General features: G+C 45.8%; 1 protein-coding gene and 1 long non-coding RNA gene across 8 annotated transcripts in view; one reads left to right on the forward strand and one right to left on the reverse strand.

Annotated features, from left to right (window-relative positions):
* Positions 1 to 16,285, forward strand: part of L3MBTL2 (L3MBTL histone methyl-lysine binding protein 2) — a 24,883-nt gene continuing 8,598 nt past the window's right edge. The window contains exons 1-8 of one of the 7 annotated variants that reach the window (XM_077168968.1): positions 1 to 395; positions 7,786 to 8,020; positions 9,292 to 9,425; positions 11,374 to 11,497; positions 12,342 to 12,421; positions 14,114 to 14,231; positions 14,656 to 14,790; positions 15,049 to 15,137. In XM_077168968.1, coding sequence (XP_077025083.1) covers positions 7,807 to 8,020; positions 9,292 to 9,425; positions 11,374 to 11,497; positions 12,342 to 12,421; positions 14,114 to 14,231; positions 14,656 to 14,790; positions 15,049 to 15,137 — 894 coding nt within the window. In that variant the 5' untranslated portion in view covers positions 1 to 395; positions 7,786 to 7,806. The other 6 variants (XM_077168967.1, XM_077168964.1, XR_013179311.1 and 3 more) reach the window with 6 other exon arrangements.
* LOC143691034 (uncharacterized) lies at positions 4,453 to 5,836 on the reverse strand. Its single transcript, XR_013179312.1, has 2 exons — positions 5,465 to 5,836; positions 4,453 to 4,783 (listed from the first exon to the last, which is right to left on the reverse strand). It is a non-coding gene; the product is annotated as an uncharacterized LOC143691034 (long non-coding RNA).

The raw sequence follows: 16,285 nt of genomic DNA on the forward strand, positions 1-16,285 counted from the left end.
AGAGCCGGTTGGCAGCCCCGTTGTGCAGATGAGGCGACCTGACTCCTGTGTCGAGTCACCGGTGCACGGGAGGCGGGCCGGGCGCCAAGGCGGTTAGTGCCCAGCCTAGCCCGCGGTCGGGGCTTGGAAGCGTTGGTCTTTCTCTCTGAGGATGGTTTGGGAACGGAAGCTCCGTGAAGGCTGGAACCGTGGGGTCCTCCTGTTCACTTTTGTAGCCACAGCGTCCAGCAGCAGTGGCCGTGCAGTAAATATTTCAATGAAGAACTCTTACCCTGGCCCTTTCTAAATATCTGGCCTCAACTTGGGTCACACCACTCCCCAAAGACTGTAATAATTGTTGGAAGACCACACAGAAGCGGATAATGTGGAAGCGAGCACCCATCTGCAAATCATAGGTGCAATCTTTTTTTTTTAAAGACTTGTGTAGAGAATTAATGGGCTCGGATAATAGGCGAGAGCAGCTAGGAGGCTTCCGTGCTATCCAGAGGAGAGAAGATGTGGACTGGATTTAAGTTGTGGCAGTGGAGATAGAAAAAAGTGGAAATATTTGGGGTAGATTTTGGAGAATTAAATGGATTTGCTGATGACTTTGAACAGTGAGGGCCTGCAAAGGAGAGAGACAGGAGGAAAGCCAAGAGGGACTCAAGAAAAGCCAGTGTTTCGGAAAGGATAAAGTAGGTAGTTGTGTGAAATGCAAAAGAGGGAAGTGGTCATTGAATTTCAGGTCAGAGAGGCAGTAAGTGAACTTGACAAAAGCAATTTTGGTGGAGTGTAGGGACAGATGGAAAGCCAAGAGAAGAAATAGAAATTGCATGTGTAGACAAACCTTCAAAAGGTTGGGCAGTGGTGGAGTGGAGAAATGGCATATGGCAGGGGACAAAGGCAGTGAATCCAAGAGATGTATTTGTGTAGTATGGGTGACTAGAGCACATTTGTGTCGTTTTGGGAAATGATCCAGTAGAGAGCAAGAGATTTATGATCCTAGAGAGAGAGAGGGACAATGACTCACATGAGGTCCATGTATAGAAAGATGGCTCAGACTAGCCAAAATGCTACCTATGCTACAGAAAGAGACCCAGGCCCAGGAGCTCTGCCACAGAAGGAACAGCCACACTGTTCCGGGGTGGCCAGTGTTGCTTAGCAACCTGTGTTTAATAGGCTGTTTCAACTGAATTCCTAATTAACGGCCATTTCCATTCATGCTAGCTGTTACTGTCACCAGGGCTCCCTCTCTGCCCTTTTTCCCTCCCCCGTAGTCTGGTGTTTCCGACTCCTGCTGAAATGCTGTGAAACTGGAAAGTTCAGGTTTCTATTTTCTTATACTGTTGGTGATATGTACATTGAGATGTGAAAAATAATAAATCACAGAGAAGATGGATTTAGGGACTCTAATTTCATCTTAAGAGAGGATGCCAGAAGTTGCAGGATTTAGATCACCAGTTCTGTGCTTTCCACCTAACTCCAACTGCCTTCATGTCCTCTTCTTCACTGTCTCACAAGCATCTCAAAGTAAGTGGAACTCTTAGTTCATTCCATTCAACTACCCAAAGTCATCCATCCCTGTCCAGTTTTCACCGTTACAGAATATGGTGCTGCCATCCACCCGGTTGTCCAGGCCTCAATCCTCACATATTCTGCCCCACCCCCACTTCCAAACCCACTACATACATTTAATTATTACCTCCTATATATTTTTTTTTTTTTTTGCTAAAGGGCTTTTTAAATGTTTTCTCTCTGTTTTAACAATATCATGAAAAAAATACAGTTAAGAATCTGGAACTGACCACTGTCTGGATGGGTTTCAAGGGCAGCTGGGTGGGGTTGCCAAGCCCCTTCCAATTCCTCCCCACCTTGGGAGTGAGCTGCTGGAAATTGGAGCACCAAGAGGGCACCTGAACCGGGAACTAAGTGTCTCTTAGAGTCGGGATCTGGCAAAAACTGGGAGGTTAGAGCAGCTACCTCACCAGCCAGCGGGAATCCTCCTTGTTTTACTAAGTTCTGTCTGCCACCACCCACCACCCACCCCATCAGCTACATGGAGACAGGAGGAAGGGGCTCAGCCTGTCAGAAACTGTCAGGCAACCCTGGTGCTCCCACCCAAGCTTCTACTCGATTCCCTCAGGTAAGGCTACAGGATGCTGAGTTAAATTTGAACTTCAGATTAGACAATAATTTTCTAGTATAAGCATGTCCTATGCAAATATCTGGCACATACTTATACTAAAAAATTATTACCTGACATTCCAAACAATTCAGCACCCTGTTTTGTTTTCTTTTTGCCTTGTTGTGTTGTGAAATCTGGCAACTCTACCCTTGTCCCAGATTTGGGGAGGGGTCCAGCCAGCAAAGAGGCCTGGGAGCATTCAGCATGGCGGGCTGGGGTGGGCAGGGAGGGGGAGTAGGAGGATGGGTAGGAAACAATCCAGTCAAAAAGGAGCTCCCCCTGTTCCCGGGAATGATATATTATTATTATTTTAATCATTTCCAGAACATTCTCTACACTGGCTGTCTTCAGTTAACTGGTATGGGGTGGGGGAGGGGAGGGGCAACATGCACAGACATCCACACCACATAGCTCTAAATAAAGTCTGGAAGCACTAAACCAAGTGGAGCCGGATTCCCTGCCACAAGGCCTGCCCTGCTAACATCCGCTGTGAATTTTCCAGAGGGGCAGACTTAGTACAAGGTTTTCTAAAGAAACTTGATCTTCCTGCTGGTGGCAGACGTATTAACAGCGCTCCTGATATTGCTCTCTAAGGGTTTAAAAATAATAAGGAACAAAACACACCCACGGGGCTGAGCCAGTGCCCAGCCCCGTCGCCAGCATCACTCTGGAAGGGCTCATTCTTCCAAATTCAAGAAGTGGGGTGGAGGCGTCTCCTACTGCATGCCCTGTTCTCAGCCCCTGGGAGGGGCTGCGTTTACTGTGTACAGTCGTGGAGAGCCACCTGGTCCCACTTCCCTCCAAGTGGCTCCAGACTTCGGGGCAGGAGCCCCAGGGTCCAGGAAGGAGGGGCTGGGACACCAGCCCACCTCCCTCTTTCACGACATGTATTTTATTTTGTGGCTGCCGCCAGGCACTGCAGAGATGCCAGGAAGATGAGGATTGCTGAGAGCCTTTAGTCCTGCGTGGAGGCCACCTCAGGGCTGATCGGCTCTTGCTGCACCTGGCAGGGGTGCAGGTTGACAACCGGCACCCTTTGGAGGGCAGCGGGGTACCTCCAAAATATTTTTTAACATTCTTCTGCTTTTCTGCATGCCCTCTCTGTCTCTGCCCTAGACCAAGCTACCACCATCCTTCACCTGGAATGCACGAGAGCTTCTAACAGGTCCGGCTACTTCTTTTGATCCTCCTCCAATCCATTCTCCACACTAAAACATACATCAAATCAATGAACTCCCCTGCTTACAACCTTCAAATGTTTCACATCACAGTCTCAGGCTAGCTGGAGCTGTTCTCAGTCTTACTCCCTAAATCCCGTATCTCTATCTGATTCATCCTCCCAACCCTCTTCTCCCCGCTGGCTCCTCCTCATCCTGCAAGTCCTGGTTTGTTTCCTGAGTAGCAGGCCTTTCCCACCACCACCTCCTATCCAGGCATTCCCTTCCACAATTCTCCATCACAACACCCTGCGAAATTCCTTTTCAGTTCTACTAGATATTTGTTGTTTTAAGTTGTCTTTGTTGGTGTCACCCTGCAGGAGGCGGCAAACTCCATAAGGACAGAGATGTTTGCCTGTGTCTCCCCTGAACCCAGCACATTGCCTGGCACTAAATAAATATTTGATGAATAAGTTGACTTGTCACTCACAGATTTTCCACCTGTGAGGTTTGTGGCTATGCTTCTAAAATATGAATAAAAGATCAAGCAACTCATAAAGGTTATTTTTTATGGCTGATTTACTCTTCTGGTTGCTGCCATTCCAGTGTCTAAAAGGATGATAACGATTTACTGTGCCTAGTATGCACTAGATACTGCACGTGTATTATTTATAACTCTTACAACAACCCATAAGATAGTCCTATTATCCCCACTTTACAAATTGAAACCAGGACTCCAGATGTTTGTCATGCTTGATGTTGCATTTTAAATTATTGCACTCTGAAATTGTTGTGGATTGAATCATGTCCCCCACAAATACATGTCCAAGCCCCAGCTAACCTCTGTCCTGGGTATGTGAACACATTTGTAAATAGGACCTCTGAAGGTGTTATTAAGGTAAGGTTACATTGAATCAGGATGAGCCTCAATCCAATGTGAGTAAAGTCATTATAAACAGAGGAAATTTGGACACAGTGAGGTGACAAGAGACAGAGGACCATGTGACAGAGGCAGAGACTGAGTTATGTATCATTGGCAAGTCACCACCAGAATGTCAAAGAATTCAGATAAAGCATGATCCTACCAACACTTTGATTTTGGACTTTCGAAACTGAGAGACAGTAAACTCATTCAAGTCAACTAATCTGTAGTATTTGTTGGAGCAGTTCTGACTAAGACAGAAATCAGAGAATTTCTCAGGTTGGTTGTGATGAACTCAATCCAGCTTGCTTCTTTTCCATATGAGGAAGGTGAAATCCAGGGAAGGAAAGCCTAGATCACCTCATGGTGGAACTAGGCCTCATTCCCTGTTAGTGGCAAAAAAAAATCAAAGAATCAGAGTGATCAGAGTAGTAAGTTATCAATCCAGTGCTTTGTCTTAAGAAGCATCTTGTTGTATGCCTTGTTATCTAGCCATTTGATCATTGAAGACCTTCTATATGCTAGGCTTTGTTCTCAGCCCTGGAAATAAAATAAAGAACAAGATAAAGTCATTGTTTTCACAGAGCTAGTGGTAGGAGACAAGCAATAAAAGTCAACAAAAATTTCAGATAGGAACAAGTACTACCAAGTGACAGTAAAAGGAGGGGATACAGAGAGAGGGTAGGCTCCTGGGTGGGTGGGTGTGACTTTGAACTGAGTACTTGTTTCTGAGATAAAGAAATCACTGATGGCTTTCACATCTGTGTGGTGAACCTCAAATTTTGGAATATATTTTACATATACTCAACCTCCAGTTAAATTTATGTTCTCACTTCATTATTAGAACACAACGTAGCAAAGGAAAAGAATTGGAGTTTATCAAATTCCAATCCTGTGTGATTTTGGAAGGTGTCTAAACTTGAAGAACGTTGGCTTCATCTTTAAAACGGTGATTGGATATCTATGGATTTTAGAAGCTAATTTTTAAAGCTCCACAACAGCGCCTATAATTCTGGAAATGTAGGGAGGTTGTGGGAAATCCAAATGGAATGAGGCGCAGCGTTTTATTCAGGAGATTGTGGTGAAGAGGAAGTGTGGGACAATCTGAGCGTGTGGGATATTTATGGATTTTTGGTATGAGAGTATGCCAGTTTCTGCCTGAACTGGAAATGCGTCCTTCGGCTAGGCCTCCCTAGCCCAAAAGCAACTTAAATTTCTTACCGGAGAGATTGCGAAGTCCAAAAGGGTTATTCCTGGACCCTGGCACAGTGCCTGAATATCTCACATGCTCAGTAGTTGGTTAATAATGAATGGGGTCGGGGAGAAGGGAAGAGGGTGCCGTGGCATAAAGAGAACAGTAGGTACACTGAGGTCACAGGTTGACAGCAGCGGCTATTTCCGGTCGCTATGGCAACGCTTCCCAACACGCACCTGGCGGGGGAACTACACGTTCCACAACCACCCGCGGCGCGCAGGGGGAGGAGGAGGTGGTATGTGAACGAGCGCGGAAGCGGCTTTGCCGTTTTCCTGCAGCATGATTGGGCCGCGGCTCAGGGAGACAGCCAATGAGTGAGCTCGGGGGGACCGGCAAGGCCAATATGGCTCCCTGCACCTGGTGACGGTTGAAGGAACTGTTATAGGTCTCATGGAGAAACCCCGGGGCATCGAGGTGAGAGGGAAAGCCCTTAGCGTGAATGAGAACAGGAACCCCTAGAGCCTCGCTCAGTGGACACTTATTTAGGCCTTTTAGCGACGCCTGGAGGGTGGAGGGTAGAAGGATGGATAAACTGAGGTGGTTATTCTGACCCTCGGCCAAAAGGCATTGGCATTGCCCTTTGCTTCCCCACTGCTGCAGCAGGACGTGGGACCAGTAGTTGGGAGAGGAGCGCCTCCCTGTCCTGGGAGGAGAGGAGCTGGGTTCAGGATCTTAGCGTTCGTGAATCTCCCTTTGTCCTCCCCTTCTCGAGGTTGTATTCTTTAGGGATTCTGAGGCTTGTTGCGTTTGTGGTAAAGTGAGGGGAGAGTAGATTAATGAACACTTACTTCCTGCCTGAAGCGGTCACGTGCATTATCTCCCATTATACTCAAAACAATCCTGTGTTACTGTTTCGTTCTTTGGTTAAAGCAACTGAGGCTTAGAGAGGTGGCGAGACTCCCCAGGAAGGTCGCAGAGATGGAAAGTGAAGGAGGTGGGCACGAAGTCTGTCAGGCTCCAAAACCCTACCAATTAATGCCTTCCAACTCCACCACAACCGGTAACCCACCCATCCTTTAATCGTTTGGCTTCTGGATATGCTAAATTTGAATTCGGTTTCCTTCCTACCGTATTTACATACGTAGTTGCAGTTAGAAAGTGGGATAGCTCAAAAACTATTTGGGAGGAAAAGGTACTGAAGTGGAAAATGAGAATAACTCATACTTAAGAGCTGTTAGTGACTACTGGAAGCAGAAATAATCTTAACATTTCTTGTCTTAATCCCCACAACAACCCTGTAAAAAAAAGATTTGCTGTTATTTCTGTTATACTGATAAAGAAACTGAGGGCAACAAGGTTAAATATCTTGCACAAAAGCACTGTTAATAAGTGGTAGGACCAGGATTCAAACCCAGGCAAATCTGATTTTGGAAGCCATGCTTTTAACCAGAATTGATAATTGCCATTTATTGAGCACTTACTATGTGCAAGTCACTGTTCTGAATAATCTGCTTGCATTAAACTTACTTCTCCCCCACATCCTATGAAACAGATTGTATGATCCTCATTTTATAGATTAGGAAACTGAGGTGCAAAGAGAATGACTTGCTGTAGGTCATAAGGCTAGTAAGTAGAAGAGTCCTTGGTTAGAACTCAAACTCTTCATCTTACTTCACACCTTTTCACTAGATATCTCACTGACATCTTAACATTCCTGTGAGCCAAATAGTTTTCTTATTTATAGATGAGAAAATTGAGGCCCAAGGTGGTTAAGTGAACTGCCAAGGACACACAGCTATTTAGAAGTAACTAACTGTAAATTAGGAGGATTTAGTTCCTAATTTAGGAGTAGCTAAATCTAAAGTCCTCTGCCTCCGAAACGTGTCTTGGGACAGTCTGGGTCTCAAATTAGCACTACTTTTTCCTGATTTAAACTGAATTTGAGTTGAGATTATTTTGGTGTACATATGCTGAAGGGGAAGAACGGGTTTCTGATATACACCTTTTATCCCAGAAAGTCTTCATGAGGCATCTTGGGATATTTTCACATTGTTGTATTCCATTTGAACCATGTTATGATATCATTTGTAAATCTACAGAAAGCTTGGTGAATTCTTAACATGCGTTTCTATTCTGTTTAGCTATTCTTTTGAATTGTGATGGTGAAGTGTCATATAAGCGGGTTTAATGATCCTGATGTTTGCAAAACTGATATTTGGAAGGTGCTCCAAAGTGTTGATTTGACAAAGAACAGAGACGAGCACTGAGGGCAAATCTGCAGGCTCTCTCCCCATACACTAAGCCAAGTGTGATTTCTTTTGCCTGGTTTGTGTCATCTCTCCACTAGGAAACCCCATCTTCAGAACCAATGGAGGAAGAAGATGATGACTTGGAGCTCTTTGGTGGTTATGACAGTTTCCGGGGTTACAACAGCAGTGTGGGCAGCGAGAGCAGCTCCTATCTGGAGGAGTCAAGTGAAGCAGAAAATGAAGACCGGGAAGCAGGGGAACTGCCCACCTCCCCCCTACATTTGCTCAGCCCTGGCACGCCCCGCTCCTTGGATGGCAGTGGCTCTGAGCCAGGTGCCTTCAGAGTGTTCCTTGAAGATGGGGAGGAGTCAAGAGTTATAGAGAAAGAGGGGGTACAGGTCATGGGGAAAAGCCATTCAGGTTTTTAATCTGATTTCTAAAGGATCAATGTGTAAGGACCTAGGAGGGAGACAAGTGCTCTAAGTAGCCACAAAGGTCAATTCCTCTGGTTCAGTCTGATTTCCAACTGTGATTTTATTCATTCTTTCATACGATGAATATTTGTTCAGCACTTATTAGATGTCCCTCATTAACAATGTACTGCTTTTACATTAATTTGGATGATTAGCTGGTGAATTTCTGAGCCTGGAGATTAAAAAGATAGGACACCTAAAGTGTTTTGGTTACTATCCAGAAAGGAGTGAGAAATAGCTTGTGGATTGGAAATGAGGGGGAGGGAAATAGAGACTAAAGTTTACTCTGGGTAAGAGGATGGGGGCAGGGTGGGGCAGATAAGAATTCCCATGATCACCTGGAACCCAGTTGACTTTAGATATATGACGCTTGGGCAGCTGCTAGACCCCTGTGTCAGAGCCTGCAGCGCATGGGTTGCCTGTTAAAATAGTCAGGCTAGACAGACTGTGATGACATTTCTACTCCTTGGTACCTAGACTCTTTAGAAAGAGTAATCTAATACTCTTTGCAGGTGGAATCTTATTTCCTTTCTGTTTATTCATCTTGTCTTCTTTTCCTCTCATCTTTTTCCCATCTATCTTCTTTCTTCTCTTTTCTTAGAATCTTAGAACTTTAGAACTAGAAGGAATCATTAGAGACTGCATATTAGAATCATCTGGGAAGCTTTTACCAAACTACAGCTGCAGTATCCCACCAAAGACTAATCATTAGAATCTCTGGCTTGGGCATTTTAAAAGCTGTTCAAGTTCAGTCTCCTTGTTTTATAGTGATCACATAGACCCATGGAGGTTAAGTGACATTGGCACTTTCTCTTCCTCTAATTTTTTCTATTCTCATTTTCTTCTCTTGAAAACTCTCCAACACTTGTCTCTTTCCTCGGTAGTCCTTGTGGATTTTCCTTTAGCCCCACTATTGACAGTTATAGCCAAGGGATGCGAAACAGTTTATCGTAGGTGAAATAAATTCAGGTGTGCACACCAGCGCCTCCTTCTCTTCCTCTTTTTCCAATTCTGTTAGTATGAGTGAGTGCTGGGGCTCACCTTGTGAATGCAGTACCCTGGGTTGGAAGGGCCCATCTTTGATGTGTAGTGACCATGTCTGGTGAGTCATATGCTAAATTCTCTTCCTAGCTGTCTGTGAGATGTGTGGTATCGTGGGCACAAGGGAAGCCTTCTTCTCCAAGACCAAGAGGTTCTGCAGTGTCTCATGCTCCAGGAGCTACTCCTCCAACTCCAAGAAAGCCAGTATCTTGGCTAGATTACAGGTAAGAGACAGTCGCTGGAAGAACTTTCCTGGGACCTTGGGGACTGAGACAGGAGTCCAGCTTATTGAAGACAGGGGGCCAAGAGGGCTTAGCTTGTGGCTGTTTGAGGTTAAAAACTTCCTGGCATCTCTTGTGCTCTCAAGAGGGCAGAGGCATCCATTTATGGAGCTTGTTAAAAGGCAGATTCCTGTAGCTCTCTTCCACTTCTCCCATCCCCCAGAGTCTGATGTATTCAGTAGATTTTAGACAAGCCTGGGGAAGTCTGACACCCTTGATCTTTGTACCACACTTCTCCAAATTCTCTGAAAGGAAGTTGGAAAATAGCACAAGTTGGCAGTACACCCTTGATCTTTGCACCACACTTCTGCAACTTCTCTGAAAGGAAATTGGAAAATAGCACAAGTTGACAGAAGATTCAACCAGCATTGGTGCGTTCAGGAAGTTGATGCCTTATCTCTGTTATAAGCACACCATGTTATAGGCAGCTACCAATCTTTATTCACATTTATAAAAATTTTAGAGATGAAAGAATTCTTAGAGATACATTGTCTAACTCACGTATTTATTGATAAATGCCCTGAGATCCAAAGAGGTAGAATGACTTCTGTAGGGTGGCTCTGTAGGAAGACGTCAGCAGAACAGAGCCTGGAACCCAAATCTCAGCCTTGTGTTGTTTCATGTTCACTGTGGGTTGCATCTGCAGCACCGATTCTCAGACCAGGCTGCCCATTGGAATCTCCTGGAATGTTTTCAAAATAGTCATACTTGCTCATACTCCCACAGCTTCTGATTTAATTAGGACGGAGTATGGCCTGGACATAGGGAATTTAAAGAGCTCCCCAGGTGATTCTAATATTCAGCAAAATTTGAGAACAATTGGTGTAACTTGTATTGAAAGTTGCTGTGTGCTGAGTCAGCTGTGCACTCCACACACTTTATCTTATTTGTGAGATAATTACTGTTGTTTCCCTCAGTTTGCAGATTTTAGTCAAGGAGAAGAAAAAACAGAATCGTCTATAATCCCGCTCCTCAGAAGTTGATAATAATATTCAAAAACTATAATTTGGGGTACTTACTAAGGGCCTGGCACTCTCATTTAGTCCAAATGATGATCCTAAAAAATATATATATTAAAATTTTTTTTTGTAATTCCCATTTTAAAAGGCCCAAAAATTTTTAGTAATTTGCTCAAGGGTGTTGTAGAGCAAGGCTTTGACCCGGGGTCTGTTTGAAATTTAAACTCATATTTCTACTTCACTTTTTTCTTTAATAAATTCCCTGGCCTTTTTGATCTGAGCTGAAATTATAAGATACAGACCAGATCTGTGGCCTTTGGATGAAGAACCTGTTGGGCATCTGATGAAAGCTGTGGACCCTCTCTCAAAAACATTCTTTTTTTTAAAATTTTTTATTAATTAAAAAAAAATTACAAGAAAGAAACACAAACATTCCCAACACATGCATTCAGCAGTTCACAATATCATCACATAGTTGCATATTCATCATCATCAAAAACATTCATTTATGTGCAAAAGTTTGCCTACTGACTCAGGGAGTTCTCAGCCCTCTGAAGCCCATTTTTGCCATCGGTCTATAGAAGCACAGGAGGAAGGAAATGAATGAAAATTGAAGTTGCTAGAGAGAGTGAGAGCACTTCACTTAAAAAGATGCAAGTGACTTCCCTCCCTACTCTGCAGCTCACCTGACCCCCAGGCCTTAACAATAGCGCTCTTACTGCCTGACAGGAGAGTTAACAGCGGCTCACTTATCCTTGCAGCCACCCTCTGAGCTGAGCATTGTTAGTATTACCATCCTACTTTACAAATGAAGAAACTAAATCCCAGAAGAGATTGAGTAACTTGTCCAAGACCAAGATTTAAACCTAGGTAGTCCAAATCCAGAGCCAGGTTCTTAGCCATGAGGCTACACACCTTTCTTCTTTCCTTAGGGAAAACCACCTACCAAGAAAGCCAAAGTCCTGCACAAAGCAGCCTGGTCTGCCAAAATCGGGGCCTTCCTCCACTCCCAGGGGACCGGACAGCTCGCAGATGGGACACCAACAGGGCAAGATGGTAAGATGACAGAGGACTGGTACTCAGAAAGCTGGAAGGGACAGAGTACCTGGGGTGGCCTTTCCTAGGAGTGGGGAATGGAAAAGGTAGCCAGCCTGAGGTCTAGAAAGCACCCTGACCCAGGCTTGCTTGTTGGTAGGTATTGTAGAAACTAACCCTGAAAATCCCTTCAATCACTAGTATTTGATGATGCCAAAGCCAAGAATTAAATTCTTTTGTTTCTCTTCACTTTTAGCTCCTTGACTTCTATTTTCTCGGGGTAGTGGAGGCCCAGATCTAGTTTAGTGAGGGTGTGGGGAGATGAGTAGTGGGTTAAGGAACTTTTTTTCTCTTTTGTATAGCAATTTCTAAGCCAATTATGCATAGGCATGAAGCATCTCCACTCTATTTGGTCTGTTTCGGACTGAAATTGAGCTCTGCAGCTGTAAGAATTGGAGGGGCCCAGGTGTGTGCACCTCCCACAGGTGTAGACTGGGTGTGGCCAATGAGAGGCTGGGGGAGGTCTGAGGAATTTAAACCCCCGCGGGCCTTGAATTTTCCTCTTTCCTCAGGGGAATAAGAGTGGGAAATTTCCCTCTGCATATTTCCTCTGCCACTGAGAGTGACGGCCTTTCCGTCCTCGGCCTTTCCGTCCTCGGCTGTTCTGATGGCCACTGGTGGGCTAGGTATGGGAGCATGTAGAGGGCCGTGTGGTCACAGTGGGGCTGCTGGGGTGAGGTGACCGCAGAGTGGACTTGGAATTCAGACTGCTGCAGAGAGTGGGCAAAAGGACCTGCCTCTTCAGCCCTCGCCCGAGTCTTCATGGCCTAGTTCCAACCTCCCCACTGTTCTTTCTGCTTTGCAGCTCTGGTCTTGGGTTTCGACTGGGGGAAGTTCCTGAAGGACCACAGTTACAAAGCTGCTCCTGTCAGCTGTTTTAAACACGTAAGTGCCCCAAAGACGAGGGTCAGGGAGCCAAGGGAGCTGGGTGGGGCTGCTTATCTGTGCTTATCCAGTGCTCACTGGATAATCTCACCCACCTGCTTCCCAGGGGCCCTTTCACCCTGGACGGCAGCATCTGGGAGAGAACAGTGGGAAGTCTGGGTTGGAGAAGCTTTTCCACTAGCTCCCTTTTACCTTTACTGTCCACTTCTTTTCAAAAACCCCTCCACAAATTGTTTTTGAAGGATTTCTGCATGCTTGCCTGGGCCTGACTCAGAAGATCCCTGCTTGGTTTATTTGCAAAATGTAACTTTCTACTGAGGGTCTTTCCAACTCAGAAGCACCCTCTCTTCCTTCCTTACCCCCATTTTGAGCATTTTTCCATTGACAGCTTGGTATTCTGTGCTGGGCTGGTACCATTGGCCCCCGGGAGGCAGATGTGGATGCCTCCTCAAGCCATATCTGCACAGATCTCCCCGACCCCTGCCAGGGTGGGCACCAGAAGGGCGAGGCCTGGAAGAATTTCTTATCTAGGGTCTGTGGTCCGTGGTGAACCATGGGCCATGAGAGAAGCTTGTAGCAGCTCTTCTGCTTAGTTTTTCAAGGAAATTTCCTAAACCTAGAAAATCTGGAGGCAGTCTATTTGTTCTTGAAGGAATCACCAGTTTCTTAGCCTCCCCTCTCTAACTGCCTTGAGCTCTGGGAGTGTCCGGACCAGGAAATGCTGGTGCTTGATTCTGATACCTCTCCTCTGAATTGCTAACGAAGCTGTACAGCTTTCCCAGTGGGGGAAATCTTTTTTGCTCTTCATTCTTTAGTAGTTCCAGCATTCCCATTCCAGGGGAGTTACATCATATCTGCATTTAGCATAAATGAATCGATATTCTCAGCAAAATCCCACTCCCATGTGTCTTGTGTAGCCCCCCCACCCCCCATTTCTAAGTTGTGTGATGAATCAATCTCTGGTCAAGTGGATAGAATGGGATACCCTTAGTGGCTTAACCAGGGCTGAGAATGAGAAAGAGGTGACTTTCCCAAAGCAGAATCAAGGTACCTTTGGCAGCAAAGTGGTGATTAGATATTGGAAGGCAACCACAATGAGGCTGCCACTGTCAGCAGACGGGGAAAGAGGGGGGCACTTTACTAGAGGAGAGCAGGTTGGAGAAGTGGAGAAAGAACACGCTACATGTTGGGGGTAGTTGGGAGTTAGGTATGTGAGTAGATGGTTCTGTGGGAGGTGACAGCTGTAAAGTGAGGAGATGATAATACCACCCAGGTCTGAGCCAGGATGGGAGATGATGTTTGTGCCGAGAACAGTGTCTGGCACATGGTAAACACTAGAAAGTGTTAGGAGGTGCAACTGTTATTACATGATTAGCACAGCAACAAAGGGCTTGAGGCTCAGCAAGGCTGTAATTTGCCCAAGATCATGTAGCTGTTAGGTGGTCCTGTAAGGATCAGAACTTGGGTCTGTCTGACCCTAATCCTAGCCATCCCCCATGCCCACCGTCACCCCTTAGTCCCTCAGGTGATCTCTTGAAGGTCAGTGGTCTTGTCTTGATCACCTCTTCATCTCTAGTATCTGGCTTTCTGCATATAGTGAGTGACATAGAAGTTGAAGTACAAAGGTAAAGAGGGTGATGAGAGCAGCCAGTCTTCCCTGGCAGCCTAGGCAGCTTGCTCTCCTCTGCCCAGGTCCCTCTCTATGACCAGTGGGAAGATGTAATAAAGGGGATGAAGGTGGAGGTGCTCAACAGTGATGCCGTGCTCCCCAGCCGGGTTTACTGGATTGCCACTGTCATCCAGGCAGCTGGTGAGTGTCCTCTGCTAAGGGCTGGGGTTAGGAATGTGTCTAAAGTATAACATCTCCAGTTGTGAGAGGGACAGGGGAGAGGGCAGCGCTGTAGGCAAAAATTGGCTTAAAACAAAACAAACCACCTACTGGAGAATTTTTGGGACTCTCCCACCTTGCGTGCCTTGTCAGGGACCAGAGAGCTTGGCGAGCTTGGAACTACACATTTTTAAATTATACTCCAGGGGCAATCAGGCTATAGCAAATTGGTTTTTACCACTATGCCATACGTTTTTCCAGTAAGTGGCCTGGCTTTATTTTGGCTGTACCTGTGGTAGAAAACAGGGACCCACTTACCACTTGGAATAGGCAAGGAAAATTTAGCTTAGGTAGAGAAGTAGCCTAAGAATGTACCTTTCCCTGTACCATTCTCTTTCACTGTCAGGGTATCGGGTGCTGCTCCGGTATGAAGGCTTTGAAAATGATGCCAGTCATGACTTCTGGTGCAACCTGGGAACTGTGGATGTCCACCCCATTGGCTGGTGTGCCATCAATAGCAAGATTCTGGTGCCCCCACGGAGTGAGTTGATGAGAATGTCCTCTGTGCTAGTTCCTCTAGGGCTTTGTAGGAGGAGCCCTCTCTGTTATATCAGAACAGAGCCTGCCTGCTTCCTTGCTTCCTGCCTTCCCCATTGTAAAGCCCAGCTTTGTAAGATGAGGTGACCTGCCCTCCTAGGCCTGGTCATCTAGCCTTTCCTGATCTCCAGGTTGGCTCTGCTGCCCCCTGCTGGTGGGGGTGCTGTTAACATGTAACTGGGATCCTGCTTCTGCCCCACAGCCATCCACGCCAAGTTCACCGACTGGAAGGGCTACCTCATGAAGCGGCTGGTGGGCTCCAGGACCCTTCCTGTGGATTTTCATATCAAGGTCTGCCAATGAACCCCTTGAGTCTCCCATCCATTCTCCCTACTCTCTCTTCCCCTCTTCTGTTTGAATCCATTCTTCATGCCACTAATTGGGGTATTTTTTATAAGACTCCCTTGCTTGGCGATCTTCAGTGGCTCTGTGTTTTCTCAGGGATGGGGTCAAACTACCACAGTGTGGTTGCCATCTCCTTTCCAGCTTAAAGTTAAATGCCTCCCCAACCCAGACCCTCTGTTGCTTTGTCTGCCTTTTATTCTTCCAATTCCTTGTTGCCTTTGCTCATAGAATCTTTCAGATTCTTTTCAGAATTGATCATTTGATAGATCTTATTAAGTACTTGTTATATACAGGCATAAAAAGACTGGGTAATAAAAATACAGATCATGCCATCCAGGAATTTCCTGTCTGTCAGAGGAAACTGATGTCGTGCATGTGAATAATTCTAAAATGGCCTTGGTTCTGAACTGTGGTTGGGCCTCAGAATCATCTGCTTTGCATTTTATTTTACCTTTAAAAAATATATGATTTTTTAAATTAAAGAATTATACAAGCACATGGTAAAAATTGAAAGGGTATTCAGTGAAAACGTGAATTCAGTCTCACTCACCAACATGAGTCAGTCCCTAGGTTGTGGGCTCGCTCATCTCTAGGTGCCTGGGCTGCATCTGCTAGGTGCAGTGTGCTGCATTGGATGTGCACAGGTATGCATTCCTGTGCTGCCCTGGGTGAGAGTCCCAGTGGTGTGCAGGGTAGAATGCAGTGCAGGCACAGCCACAACACTGGATCGACCCTGTCCTGTGGCCTCAGAGGAGAGGCAGATGCTAAAGAATGCTTCGTGGAGAAATGGCATTTGAATCAAACCTTGATGGGTGGGATGTGGGTGGAATGGAAGTTGGGGCCATATTACCTGAGGCACCAGACCTCAGGTGAAGAGGTTATACACCATGGGCCCTAGTAAATAGAGAGCTGGCCTTCAGCAAGGAATAGTTCCAATACCTCAAGGAAACATTCTCTGGCTCCCCCACCCCCCCCCCCCGCCCCCAAACTAGAAGTGATTTTTCCCTTACTTGAACTTAACAGGGTACTGCTTGTTTGCTATTTGTCTTTTCATGTACCCCATATTCTCTCTTCAACAAAACTGTAAGCTCTTT

Source organism: Tamandua tetradactyla, chromosome 7 (assembly GCF_023851605.1).
Source record: "Tamandua tetradactyla isolate mTamTet1 chromosome 7, mTamTet1.pri, whole genome shotgun sequence".
Classification (NCBI taxonomy): domain Eukaryota; kingdom Metazoa; phylum Chordata; class Mammalia; order Pilosa; family Myrmecophagidae; genus Tamandua; species Tamandua tetradactyla.